This window comes from Temnothorax curvispinosus, unplaced genomic scaffold (assembly GCF_003070985.1).
Source record: "Temnothorax curvispinosus isolate PA1 unplaced genomic scaffold, ASM307098v1 QBEX01001469.1, whole genome shotgun sequence".
Taxonomy (NCBI): domain Eukaryota; kingdom Metazoa; phylum Arthropoda; class Insecta; order Hymenoptera; family Formicidae; genus Temnothorax; species Temnothorax curvispinosus.
In genome coordinates, this window is record NW_020211249.1 from 1 (window position 1) to 14,175 (window position 14,175).

At 34.6% G+C, this 14,175-nt stretch overlaps 4 protein-coding genes across 4 annotated transcripts; 1 reads left to right on the forward strand and 3 right to left on the reverse strand.

Moving 5' to 3' along the window:
- Nucleotides 1-49: 49 nt before the first annotated feature.
- Nucleotides 50-3,155, reverse strand: LOC112463867 (intracellular protein transport protein USO1-like). Its single transcript, XM_025030529.1, has 6 exons — nt 2,721-3,155; nt 2,009-2,079; nt 1,765-1,903; nt 642-831; nt 409-522; nt 50-336 (listed from the first exon to the last, which is right to left on the reverse strand). Exons 1-6 carry the CDS (start codon nt 2,757-2,759, stop codon nt 50-52), a joined length of 840 nt encoding a protein of 279 aa, XP_024886297.1. The 5' UTR covers nt 2,760-3,155.
- Nucleotides 3,156-3,651: 496 nt separating this feature from the next.
- Nucleotides 3,652-7,968, reverse strand: LOC112463880. Its single transcript, XM_025030550.1, has 6 exons — nt 7,728-7,968; nt 7,343-7,639; nt 7,115-7,245; nt 6,792-7,041; nt 6,613-6,728; nt 3,652-6,511 (listed from the first exon to the last, which is right to left on the reverse strand). Exons 4-6 carry the CDS (start codon nt 6,935-6,937, stop codon nt 3,885-3,887), a joined length of 2,889 nt encoding a protein of 962 aa, XP_024886318.1. The 5' UTR covers nt 6,938-7,041; nt 7,115-7,245; nt 7,343-7,639; nt 7,728-7,968; the 3' UTR covers nt 3,652-3,884.
- Nucleotides 7,969-8,988: 1,020 nt separating this feature from the next.
- LOC112463872 (40S ribosomal protein S15) lies at nt 8,989-10,008 on the forward strand. Its single transcript, XM_025030538.1, has 3 exons — nt 8,989-9,099; nt 9,297-9,382; nt 9,613-10,008. Exons 1-3 carry the CDS (start codon nt 9,091-9,093, stop codon nt 9,959-9,961), a joined length of 444 nt encoding a protein of 147 aa, XP_024886306.1. The 5' UTR covers nt 8,989-9,090; the 3' UTR covers nt 9,962-10,008.
- A 223-nt stretch (nt 10,009-10,231) lies between these two features.
- LOC112463885 (rabenosyn-5) lies at nt 10,232-13,521 on the reverse strand. Its single transcript, XM_025030562.1, has 7 exons — nt 12,816-13,521; nt 12,544-12,666; nt 12,204-12,344; nt 11,940-12,101; nt 11,500-11,851; nt 10,942-11,338; nt 10,232-10,646 (listed from the first exon to the last, which is right to left on the reverse strand). Exons 1-7 carry the CDS (start codon nt 12,949-12,951, stop codon nt 10,419-10,421), a joined length of 1,539 nt encoding a protein of 512 aa, XP_024886330.1. The 5' UTR covers nt 12,952-13,521; the 3' UTR covers nt 10,232-10,418.
- Nucleotides 13,522-14,175: the final 654 nt, after the last annotated feature.

Below are 14,175 nucleotides of genomic sequence, written 5' to 3' on the forward strand. Positions count from 1 at the left end.
TTTATATATATATATATACATATATAGATGAGTAATATGACAATGATTGCTACTTACTGGGTAATGAACACAGCGGCGAAAAAATCTTTTTCGATAGAGGAGACAAATCTCTCTCAATTAATTCTGGGAATGTGCTCATGGTTTTGCATATCTTTTCAGGAGTTAAATCCGGGGACAAATGAGCTTCACATTTTGCACAAAACAATGGATGTGGATCGTCTTTTATGTTATAAAATTCGTCAGTCAAAATGCTTTTGTCTTGAACTTTGCGTTTTACGCTCAATTCGTTATCGCCCAATGATACATTAATACCGATATCTGAAGTTGATTTTGTACCTGGGAATATTAATTCACATAGTAAGAATATAACCGAATAGAGAAAACATTTGCTTTTAGTTTTGTACTTACCTATACTTGGTTTAGGTATATCAGAGTCTGTAGAAATTATCTTTTTCTCCTTTTTCTTGGGTATGGATATTGCTTTTGACTTTTTATATTCATGTTCTAAATCTTTAATTTTGTCTGTAAAGAAAGAATGAATTTTATCTTTAAACGTAAATGAACAAATTTAATATTCTGTATTTATCAAATAATAAATAATAATAATAAATGTACGAAAGAAATATTTATTTGGTCGGTACCTTCAAAAATTGACTTTTGCAGCTCGTATTCCATAACTTTAGCAGAACATTCGTCCTCCAGCTGTTTTATTTTACATTCTAATTGTAGTATAGTCTGTTTATCTGCAGCTGTTTTTATCTCATATTCATTTATCTTGTTTTCTAACTCTTGTTCTCTTTTTTCGTCTCTTTTTTTGTCTTCTCCAATTTTCTGAATTTTTAAAAATATTATTGCCAACATATAAAACACGACAATAAATAAAATAAAAAATAACTCGCTTATAGAAAAATCTAATCAGAGACATTCACGTCAATATGAGCAGTCAGTATGAGCAAACAAGCGCAGATATATAAAGCGATATAATTATACACTAATATAACATTCATATTTTTAATCTCTACCAGTCTGATATTATAGCTAACATTTATTTACAAAGAATTAAAAAAAGAAACCGAAATTAATGCTATAAATAACTATACATATGTTACAAAAATATATATCTGTTCATTGTAAATTTTGTATAGTACTAAAATCTGCGCTCGCCGGTACATATTGATATAAAATGATTTTTCCAGACAAAATTCAGCTAACAAAAACAATAGAAACAATTAACCTTTCAAGCCAATAGTCACCGAAACTTGCTTAGTCATACATAAAAAATTTCATTATCCGCAATATCCCAAAAATGATTTTGCAAGCGTCACCTCTTAATAAGTTATCACTCTGTGATTTTATCTGATAAAATTTATTTAACAGAACCTATGAACCTGTTTCTTTTTCTCTCCTTTTTTAGTACTTAGCATGATGTTTGCTTGTCAAAAGCACAGTGAACTTCATTAATCTGATCTAACAAGATCACAGGATTTTCCGAGAGCTGAACTTAAATAATCATCAATATTAAACATGATTATCAAAATTGACTACTTTAGAATTCAAAAATCGTGAATAAACATAACAAAATTTTTAATACGTGCCACAAATAGAAAACGCGTCAATACTCTGTTTTATAATTTTGCATGTTTCTAAATATCAGCTTGAAAAGTTGCAATTCTTTTGTATTTACAGAAGGCCATTATTATATTATTTTATAAATAATTTAAAAGTATACTAATAATAAATAATCTAGAATATTATATTATTTACAAGTTCCAACTCCCTTATTTTGTGCAGAGAAGTTCCATAATTTGTTATCATGTGTTTTTTGTCCTTTTTTGCATTTTCCAAATCTGATTTCAAATCATTAATTTGCTTCATATTTTTAGCATACTGCTTAATTAAATCACTGAAATAGATAAAAATTCTATTAAACTTCTTCATGATATTTGTATCACATATATTGATAGCATATCAAAATTAATCTAATAAAAAAAACACAGGAAACACTTACTGCGTCTTACACATTTTCTGTTTCAATAAAGAAATTGAATCTTTTTCTCTCTTTATCTTGTAATCGTCTTCCTGAAAATCATTTCTTGATTAAATCATGTCCCTCAAAGGATTGAAAAAAAAAGTTGCAAAAATAGCCCGGAAAACACAGGAATTCCATAGTATGTACATAAACGTTTTTTAATACGCTTGTACTTTAATCGACATAAAAATAAAGCGAAAGATAAGGACAAGAAAACAGTAATAATAATTATAATCACCATTGATTTTTCTCAGTAAGTAGTATAAAATCAATTTCTTTCCGACAGAATTATGTTGCACTTTCTGCACTCCAAAAAAAAAATAAATACAATTAGACACTAAGGAAAAAGGAAAAAAAAAATGAGAAGTACGTGATATTCAGCTAAATTTGCAAAAAAAGCAAATCTACAGGAAGACAAAAACGACCACGCTACCGGCACGTCAGCGTGATCGCGAAAGCTTTCCGGCCGTTGAAAAAGTTTTGAGGGACAATTTATATGCTTTACAAGCTTGACAATTCGGATTAGGAGAAATGTTTAAAAAATATTTAAAAAGTAGAGTATTTGTGCTTTTCATACACATAGAATTAGAATCTAATGTTGCAACCTAACCCAACTTAACCTCACATTGTCGAACGTGCATCCTCGCGCGATTAAAGTCGCTTAATAAAATGCACCGTTTTTTATACTCACGATGTCCGTGATATTGTGAAAATCCGTGATGTTATCCATATTGCATTAAAGGGTAGCACGTAATACTTATTTCGGAAAACTGTCGATTCTCGCACATTACTAACATTACTCCATGCGAATATCAACACTTCTCCCGCTGTTAATTTTCATGTACTTGCACCTTTTGCACTCAGAATCTGTACTTTCTCTCTGTGTCTCTCTCCTCTCTCTCTCTCTCTCTCCTTTTTCCCAGCACCCGAATATATATTTATCTCGTTTCAAATTAATATCGTGTAAACAATTTTTGGGTTTCAAGCAACAATTGTGCTACCACAAATATAGCTGTACAAAAGCCGATCAACGCTTGATGCTTTTTTTAATGAAATTGATTAGTTTTTCAATGCTTTTAGATTCGATTAATCGAATCTAATTTCAAACTCGATTAATCTCCATATCGATAATTTTTTTGTTCAATTATTACAACAAATTTTAATATTTGAGCACGTGACAATATATTTATATTAATATAAAAACATATTTATAGATTAAAACATAACTTTCTACATGTCGAAATTAATTCCTTGTTCTTTACATTATTCTTATTTCCCAATTACATTTCTTAAATATTGAATGAAATGGTCATCTGAATTAAAATGCATGAGTATACTGACAGACTGCTGTAAAAAAAAATAACGAAATATCAAATTTTAACTCTAAAAGAAATACATACTGTCCTCTCATAGAAACAATGCTAGGAATAGCATTTACATCACTTTTTTAATAAATCTTCTTCAACCAATATTCCAAATATTAATTTTATTATATCTTTATTAATGAAAGAATCGTGACAACAATAAATAAAAATTTGAAAAAAACATTTTTCTTTAAACACCCGTTTCTTGAAAAAATTAAAATAATAGAATCCTTGATAAGAACTTGTGTACAATTCGTACTAATGGCAACGGCATGTTTATTAATCAATTCTATAAGGATTAAGATAAGAGTAAGATATTAAGTGTGATCAGAAGTTATGTTACCTATTTATCATGATTTAGAGAATATGTAGTATTTATGTAACGTACAATAAAGTGTATGTGAGTGCGAGTGTGATATAAGCTATTTCCTTATACATAGATCGGCGTTTTTTAATGAGCGCACATTGTTAAATTGAAATAGAATTTTTATCTAATTGGGTTTATTGTCTATATTCAGCCGTCTCACCACCACTCTAGCACCCTCCGTGATGTCCTGAATAAACTTTAACATTTCTATACGCACTTTACCGCCACTTTTAATGCCGTCGAGATTGTTCAAAGACCTTTGTTTTTGCCTGAGGCATCTCTGTCGAATGGCATTGTCTTTGTTATGTACATGCAATAGGTCGTAATAAAATTCCTCTGTGATATCCTGTAATTTTCTCGGCGAACCGTGCTTTGATGACGAACTCCTTCGTAAAGTGCGAGGAGTCTCGTTTTTTCCCTTTGAATTCTTCACGCGTGTATCTCTACTAGTCTCTGGAACATCCTTATCGATCGTTACACGAGATTTCTCGTTGTCGCGCTTTAGTCTTTCAGAATCAATTGCTAACTTGATAGACAATGAGTTATTCGCTATATTAGGATCCGTATATTTATCCTCCAACAAGACATCCGCTTCGGAAATTGTGTTCCCTGCCAATGCCATGTGTTGCATTTTCTGTTCGTCCTGCTGCAACATTCCACTGCCGATTGTTGACGAAAACCTACGTGCTCTACATGTGTGTCGCAGGGCCTTCTGCAAGGCAGGTGGCATTTGCTTAGTGGTGATAGCCTTGTCCGAAACTATCCTGGGTACGTTTGCCCCCTGTTGAAATAAGTTAATCAAATTAGATTCTTTAGAGATTACAGAAGTTGTTTTCGTAGACATTCCATTTGGATTTAATGAGGAATATAGCGCAGATTTATGTCCATCCGTTAATTTATCACGTTTGTCTATCTCTTCGATATTTCTGATCAGTGAATTTGTATCCCGCAGTTCTGCATTTATTTTCTTAAATGATGAAATCTCGGGAATAATATCGTCTTCTTGTTTTCTCATTTCGGTGTTATTTTTATCATTTTTGTCCTGTCCATTGTCATCGCCTTGCCACTCCATTAATTGTTCGCGTTTTTCTGTCGATATTCCTGCCGAGCAACTATCGCTATTATTCTTAATGCTAAAGGGGACGCATTGATGCTGCCATTGCGGCTGATACAGATTTAAATGATTCATCGCATTATGCCTATCATAATTAGAAACACTTGATTTGTCCATTCCTATATCAACATAATTAGTATTTACATTATGTACAGCGTCACTAGGAAAAGCATTAAACGACGATAGATTTGCACCGTTGCTGATTTCTTGCTGATTTTTATGCTGTTTGTCTCTATTGCGTGGAGAGTCGATCATGGTTACTAAGTTCTCCAACCTCAGTAAGCTTGAATTTAATAAACATTTTTCTCCAGCTTTCGTTTCAACTTTCTCCGAATTTTCCAAGACTTCATCCACTTCTAATTTGGTCTTTTGTTCAATGACGGCTACGCTATCCTGATCTTGTCGTATAGTAAACATTAGGCCCTCCATCACTAAATCGGTAATATTAGAGGAACGCAAAACCTTGTCGGGTATGGTTTTTCTCTCGGACTCTCTGCTTTTTTGTTTACGAATTTTGTACGACTTACTACTGTGCACATTATCTTCTGATTGTTTATCGTTAATATTCATTGTAGTTTTAGTATGTTGCCTATCATTCTCTTGGACTTCTAAGTTTGCCATCTCATTGCAAATCTCTTTTTGTTTTGTGTGTACAGACTTGTTGTTCCCTTTAATCACTTTTTGAACACAATCTTTATTTATATCTTTATTTATATCCTTTGTCTCAGTCTGCAGATTCTTTTGTACCGGTTGATCCATAATCAAGTTAGGTTTTGCACCCTCTGTCTCTTTCTCAATTAAAGATTGATACGTTAGTACATTACTAGAATCTACAATATTTTCACCCTTGGTCATCTCTTTGTCATCTAAACTGTCTAACTCATCACTACCTTTTGTTATTTCTGTAAGAGAAGGTTTTAACGAAGAAGATATTTTGTATTTCTGAACATCTTGTACATGTTGATTTTGTTTCTGTATTTCTACCAATTCTGTTTCTTTCGCCTCTTCTATTCCATGTGCCTTTTCAATTTCAATTTCATCTGTCTTCTTTGCTCTTAAAGATTGTTCTTGTACGCACTCAGTGGAACATTGTTCTATGTTTTTCTCACATCTTTCAGTAATACAGTTTATAGACTTACTTTCTTGCATATTATTATGACATTCTGTATTATGTTTATCAACAAGACGCATTTCAGCTGTAGTTGCGCCACTTTCAATTCTCTCATCCAGATTTTCACGAAAGATTGCAGAGTCCCTTATGTCGTCATCTTGAAAAGAATCGATTGTTGTTTTCAAAGCTTGATCCAATACATCCTCGAAAGCATTATATTTTGAAATTTGATCTATTTTTTTAATTTGACATATTGCAGCATTACTTGGGGGTACTTTGTCAGTGGTGGATATCGCGGTATTGATCATTTTCTCTTCAGTATCCAAAGAGGCATTCAAATCTTTAAATGTGGTACCGGCGTCAGCTTCTTTAACAATGGGATATTTTAAATCAAATAACGAGTTTTCCGTTGACGACAAAGTTCTTATAGTTAATACAAACGCGTGTGAAAACGCCGCAGCATTAGTTCGCTGCTGGAATTTCATTATTGCAAACATTTTGTCTTGACGAGTCCAAGATGTACAGTCTGTATTAATTAAAAAATAGTGTTAGAGTAAAGGAATTTATTCTTTTTAAAAAGTCTTACTTATCTAGAAAGGAATATCAATAACAATAAGAAAAGGATACTGTAAGTAACAAGAAGGTGTTGCGTGCCAAATTGTTGACCTTGCGTTGGATGACACTTTATGATTCTTCTAATAATTTTTAATAATTCTCGTCCGTATGAAAATTGCATGGTATTTCTGAAAATACATGTAAGTGAAGTTTTCGAAAATTAACAGTAAGGCGATACCAAATTTTCTTACTTCATTGTACGGTGGTATCTAAAGATAAACTTGTATATGTTCTTTTTGTGACACAGCCAATAAGAGCCAGGAATGGTTAACAGAGACTCTTTCTCTTGTTCGAGCCAATCAAATTGGCTAAGCGTTCGTACATATATTCCAGGCATTTTCTTTCAGGCAATAGATCTTGGAACACTGGAACTAATCTTCTCAAGTCCTGCCTACCGACTGATCCTTTCACGATAAATGCAAGACAATAAAGCACCCTTTGCTAAAAACAATCATTTAAAAGTTTGAATTATTTTCTCTCTACAGTGCATACAAACACAGATATATGAACTTACTCCTTTTATGACTTCATTAATAAATACATCTTCCACTATGTCCCATGGTAAAAATTCTGTCGATGTAAAAATGCCAAATCCTCTCTTACTTTCGATATGTACACCTACTGATTCTACAACCAATAGCGTATCTGTAAGACAATATATGTATTAACAAACACAATTTTATCCCTTTAAAAAATGGTTTCTGTTAAAAACTTCATTTTTTATTAAAAATTTAAAATTTACCCTGCTTGATAGAGGTGACGAATGATTTACACTGCTGTATCAGAATACACGCCGATACGATGAGAGAAACTGAAGCTCCCGATATAATCCATGTAAAGAGAATTGCACAGACTAACGTTAAACACAGACTAACATTAAAATGCCTTCCGCTTCGCAACGCAAAGTTTATGATGTTGGCATTTGACAGATTCGTGCTTGCTTTCTCTTCCAGTGTTAACTGTATCCCATTGGCATTTCTAAAGGATACTTCGGTGGTAAGTGCTGGTATTCGAAAATTCGACGACATCAATGATGATTCTGTGTACAAACACTTCGGTGAACATCAAGTTTGTTTAACAATATACATGAAATAGTAAAACTCTGTTCGAAAATAAGATTTGCTTACTCGTTGTATTTTTGTCACTTTTTGAAGCATATTTAAGGGATCCGATATATTCGTCGCTTATTTTTTCAATTATATCCTAAGTGATAAAATGTCAGTATTCATAATGTCGAACTTACATTCTTGTACAAAATATATAAAAACTTCGATTAGAGAAAGAGAGAGAAAAAGTGGTGATTGAACAAACACAGATGTAACTCCTTATCCGCCTCCTCCTCCATACAGGAATGTTCGTGGATCGCCTAATGTCCGCGTGGCGCTAGTGACAGTCACCATCCGGTCCATAGACCTAGTAAACATAGATTGCCTATGGACAGTCAAGATTTGACACCCCCTGGAGCCGAGGTGGTACTAAAGCCGTGATCCTAACCGGTTTTTTCTTAGCACTAATCTTTTAATTGGCTTTATATAAATACAAAATTCTTGTTTAGAATTAAAGTACGCATCAAAATCTAGGTCATGGTGGTCGAATTTATATCGAAAACGAAAAAAAATTAATATTTTTTGTTATACGTGACGACCACCACATATGAATTCGACCACCATGAATTCTAGACAAGAATTTTGCATTTCTATAAAGCCAATTAAAATTAGTGCTAAGAAAAAAACCGAAAAAACCGGCTAGGATCACGGCTTTAGGATCACCTTAATAAGAAAGGACTCTAGAGTCCCTATACTTATATAACTTACGATAATTCCTTCGCGTAAACGGGATTTACTAGATTTCGACAAATGAAATTATAGATTCTCTAGTGAATTTCCTCACTTTTGTAATTTTCACCTCGTCCCAAGATACAGAATCGAACCCCAGGAAAACGGAGGAAAAAGAAATCTCCAGAGATCTCTGCAATTAGTTGTATATTTACCTAGAGCTTGCATTGAGTAAAATAAGATTATTATTGCATTTAAAAAAAACGGAAATTCTTATATTTGTGAAAGATCTGTGATTCTAAGCTTAATTTTTATTTTAAATCGTGAAGAAGGCTCTTGGCCTGTATCCCCATGGGAGAAAGAAAGGGCGAGTTAAAAACTCGTCCAAATAGCGGAACAGAAAACGGAATTACTCTGATTGGCTAATCTCCAGGTTGAGGCTCTCTAGATAGGGATATTAGCCAATCAGAGTGTTTCCGTTTTAATTCCGTTCCGCTATTTCTTCCTCCATCATGGGGATGCACCCTTACCCTTATACCACATCCCGACGTCCAATAGTAGAGTTTGTTGTCTAGAGTTTTTTAGCTAGTGACATTTTTGTTTCTAACAGCTCCTGCACAGTGCACACTTTCCGCTATTCCGCTGGAGAAATCTGTTCTTTCGTTCTTTATTGTTGTTCTTTGGCGTGAGTCTTTTCTCCGTATAAAGCGTAGAAATGGCTGAGGTAGGTTTTGTAATTTAATAAATTAAATCCGAGAAATTCTCACACATCGATTATGCGAAGCGTAATTGCACGAATTATACGGTTTGCTTGATTCTTTAAATATATCGGTAAAATAATATTTAAGTACCACATGGGATTATCACACACGCATCTAACGAATATTAAATTATTATTTTTTTTCTCTGTATTTTTCATAGACGGATGAAACTCAGAAGAAGAAGAGGACCTTCAGGAAGTTTACCTTCCGGGGGGTCGATCTCGACCAACTCCTGGACATGCCAAAGTAATATTGATTGTCAGAACATAACCTATATAACAATTTTTTAACCTTCCAATAAATAGTATTGCAATCTACATTCTTAGGTTTCTTTTAACACACACACACAAGTTCGAGATAGAACAAGATTTATTTAATTTTACGTAAACAGCTTATTTTTATGATACATCCTTTAAATTGTTCGAACATGGAGAAATGATAAAGGAAAAGTTATCATTTTGACAAATTTTTTCCAGTGAACAGCTGATGGATTTGATGCATGCGAGAGCACGTAGGCGCTTCTCTCACGGTCTGAAAAGAAAATCCATGGCTCTTGTCAAGAAGCTACGCAAGGCAAAGAAGGAGACTCCGCCTAACGAAAAGCCTGAGATTGTCAAGACGCACTTGCGTAATATGATTATCGTTCCAGAAATGGTTGGCTCGATTGTTGGCGTATATAATGGCAAGACCTTTAACCAGGTTGAAATCAAACCAGAAATGATTGGCCATTATCTTGGAGAATTCTCCGTTACGTACAAACCTGTTAAACACGGTAGACCTGGTATTGGTGCCACTCATTCTTCACGATTTATTCCACTCAAATAAAATGTATTTCTCTATGCATCAATAAATTGTCAAAAGTGTAACAAAAAGGTTAATTTTTTTTGCGAGTATTTGCACAAATAAATTTGTAACATTGTGAGAACAAGAACTCATATTTTTACAAAATTTGCAAGTTTTAAAGAAAATAATTAATGTGTGTGTGTGTAGTAGATTTCTCAAAATTTAATTATTTATAAGTATGGGAAAACAAGTAATTTTGATGAATACGAAAACTAGAAGGAACATGATGTATAAGGAATCTTTATATCGAAATATCTTGCAGATTATATTCTTATATATTTAATTATATTTGAGTATTTATTCATTATATAATGCGTGCTCTAAGATTTTGTTTCGAGAAGATTTTTATTAAATACTTTGCAAATTAATAGGTAACACACTGTAGAAGAATTCAACATTTTACATGCCAAAGTGTAAGAAATGTGTTATTCGAATATGTCTACCCGTCATTACTATTACTTTGTGTCATAGCAAAGTAGGCACTTTGAAGTTCTCGAAGATTGTTTTCTAGCGTTGCGACCTCGTCGTACTTGCAATCGTCGCGGGCTTGTTTAATGTACGCGCGAAGATTGCTCATTTGTTCGATTATTGGATCCATGGAGGAAGACATGATGGGTGTAATATGAGACGGACCCCAGCCTTGAGATTGAGTCACCATCGCTTGTGCCTAAAAATTTAAAAACAATTACAACGAAACTTGAATGAATCAACAAATGATTAATCGATAATTTGACAACGAAATCTTAGCCTATGCAAATTTATCTTTTTTAGTAAGAAATAGATATCTTGTATTTTGAAAAATATCAGATATTAATTAATAATTATACTACATAAAAAAAGCTAAGAGCATAAAATAAAGACTGGGTCGGATATTAAGTTTTTTGCGTGACTCTGACATTAGATCTGACTATAATTTGGAATTTGTGTCCTCAATTATCCACTAATTTGTTAGTATATGTTACCTGACTGGTTTTCAAAGATGGACTGCTGTCTAAATTCCATGTATCTTTCTTGCGCTGTTCTTTCGGTTTCTCTCGTTGTTCTTCCTCCAATTGCCGCTCGTACGCTATTCGGGCCTCTATCCTTTTCTGACGTTCCTCTTGTAAAGCTGCATATTCTTCTACCGAGGGCAAGGGCTGTAGAGCTAACAACTCCTCTTTCAGAAATATCATTGCCGATGTTCTAACCATCTGATATAGCCTCAATTCTTGTCCCAATGCCTCCTGCGAATCCTCCGTACCTTTCTTCACGCCATGGACTAGAATTCTTTTACTGGTCGCATCGATGTTTTCCCCCAACTTTGCCAGTTTGACCCGTAACGATTGCGCATCTTCTAAACCGTATATAGTCTCGCCTTCTCTAAAACAGTTTTATAAGCATTCTAATATAAGTTCCTTCGAGATACTAGGTTTTATAACTGATAAGTTGCACATGAAGGTAATCGCTCGGTGTATTTTTTTAATGCAGTATATTATATTGTGCAGATAAAGATAGATTATCTTAAATATAAGTTGACATACTTCAACGATTCCCACATTTTGTTGTACATCGCTAAATACTGCGACGCTTCGTTCATGTATTCCCTCATTTTCTCGTAGAATTCGCAAATGATCGGTTTGTCGAATTGCTTCGCTTTCTGCATCTCCCTTGCATCGAGCAAGTTTATGCAGTGAGTACAAACTCTAAAATGCTGTTCACCGCTAGCCGGATCATTGACCAGCGATAGAACGCTGTTCAGGCTACCGTTGGAAGGTGAACGCGCTAATTTTGTGAGACCAATACCCGCACGTGTTACCCTCTCGGTGAATGCTCGTTCCGACGTAGGAGACAGAGCGGAATCATCTTGTATCGATACAGGACTAGTCATTTTTCCTGTAAAAAAACGTATTAGCCAAGTGTAATGTTAGGAATACATTTAAATCATTTCGTAGATGATTATAATGTTACACGTGTTACATACGCGCATCGATCAGGGACAAAAATACTGTACAATTATGGCACATAACCGCCCCACATAATCTACAGTGATGTTTTCGTCTTGCCAGATGAAAGCTCTTAGCACAATTAGGACACAATTTCACATCCTTTTCATCGATCCACGGTACAACGGTGCGTTCGTGAGCTGTTGAAAAATTTCATTTACGTCACGCATCAATTGTACAAGCAAGATACAAGGGATATATTAGTAGATTCGATAAGAAAGAATTTATATAAATTTTCTCACCTTTTCTATCGACAGGATCAGACGGTAAGTTATTTAATAATTTGTCTAGCCTTATGAGAAGCTTATTTGTTTCATACGCGTATCTCTCTAGCCGAGCGTTTCTCACACCCTTAAAATACTTTGTGTGAGATGTAATTGCACCTGGAATAGTTTTCAGAAATCGATTACGATAAATTAAATTCAATCGCGTATCTCGCCACTTGCAAATGCTGCACGCAATTTCCAAATACTGATTTTAGGAAACTGAAGAGCTAAAAATCTGACTGTTTGGGAATTTTGATAAGAAAACTTTTTCTTATGAAAACTAGCTTCTTGGCCCGTACAAGTACCACAGCGATACCTATTTCTTGTGGTCCCCAATTGATCTCAGGACTCCGTCTCTTGTCCTGCGGTATCGCGCTTGGAAACGCCTCCGGGATATCGTCCTGCTTCAGGATCTTCTTCTTGGCTTTGCCAAACAGATCTAAAATAAAAATCGATATTCCGACAATTCGTTCCGTACATCTGCACAGTGAACTTAACACCGATGAAGGCGGCCGCTAGAAATCCGCGAGCTCTCGTTCCGCTTGTCCGAGGCACGTTGTCGAGAGGTACGTGCACGCGCGTACGTACCTTTCAGCGATCTCAGGATCTCCGGATCGTCGTTGTGAATCTCCTCGAAGTGTTTGGTCAGGTGATTGGGCGCCTTGAAATCGGTCATGCATATAGGGCATATAAATCCCTCCAGCACTACGTCGTTGCCCGCCATCGTGAATATCCTCTCGCTGGGATATCCTCGCGATTCGCAGTACGGAGGAGTCCCTCGATCGCGTTCAACCACGTTCACGTCCCAATCGTCCTGATGTAGGCGTCTCTCCAGCGTTGCGGAGGAAAGCGCGTCTTGCGCGGGCAGCCATATTGAGCGCGACAGCTGATTATAGAAATGTCAAATGCGTTAACCTCGCGCAACCGGGTCGTATCTTTTATCCTCGACGGGTCAGCCGGTTCTCAAAATATTGAACGATAACGCTTTTACGCGACTCGCTTTCTTCCCGAGGAGACGATGCGTCTTGCTGATGCAGATTTTATCGCGTCTTGCGTTATCGGTATTCCTTATGACGAAAAAAAACCCTGATTTTTATCGGTGTATCATTTATCTGGGCGCATTTTGCTGGAATCGAAGATAAGTGTGTGAAAAGCATCAATTATAACTTTGTGAAAGATTAAACTGGCTTGAGAAAAGTAACGCGCTTTACTTATTTGAATCGTAGATTATTGAAAATTGAATTGGCAATTAAGTATAGGCGTTTCTTTTTTTTTTGTTGCACTGGATTTTAAAACTCTCCTTCTCGCTTTCGTCAAATTTCAGACAAGAATTAGATAATTTTGACATAAAGAGAAGTCTTTGCTAGTTCAGAGTGTTAAGTTTTTATTAATAATGTAGTAAAAATTCCAATATCTTACTTTAACATTACAAAAAAGTGGCGAATTGTTACTTTCTGAGTAACGCTAACGTGTTTTAATGAAATAAAAATTATCGCGGTATTAAAATTATACCAGAAAAAGTGATAGAATTGTTACAAATTATAGCAAACATTTTATTTTGTAAAATACTTAATATTTTATAACGTTAGTCAGGCATGTGTCATAAAAGCAAATAAATTGAAAGATGTGTATTTTTTCACAGTTTTTACCTGAGATAGAGTACGAATAAAATTGTTGTATAAACGTATATTTACTGTGTTGTGTGTCATTACGATTAATACGTGTACACACATATACAAATGTAATTGCATTAATCACACACAGACACATAAATAAAAAAGCTACTAACTATATAACCTGATGACATATGGAAATGATGATATCGGTGTTCCTTTTTACAAACTATAGGTTCTTTGATCTATCTGTCACAGCATGGATAGAATTATTAATTTTTCATCACCTAATTATCTGGTACATGGAAAGGAGACCTAGGAATGACAAATTGTAG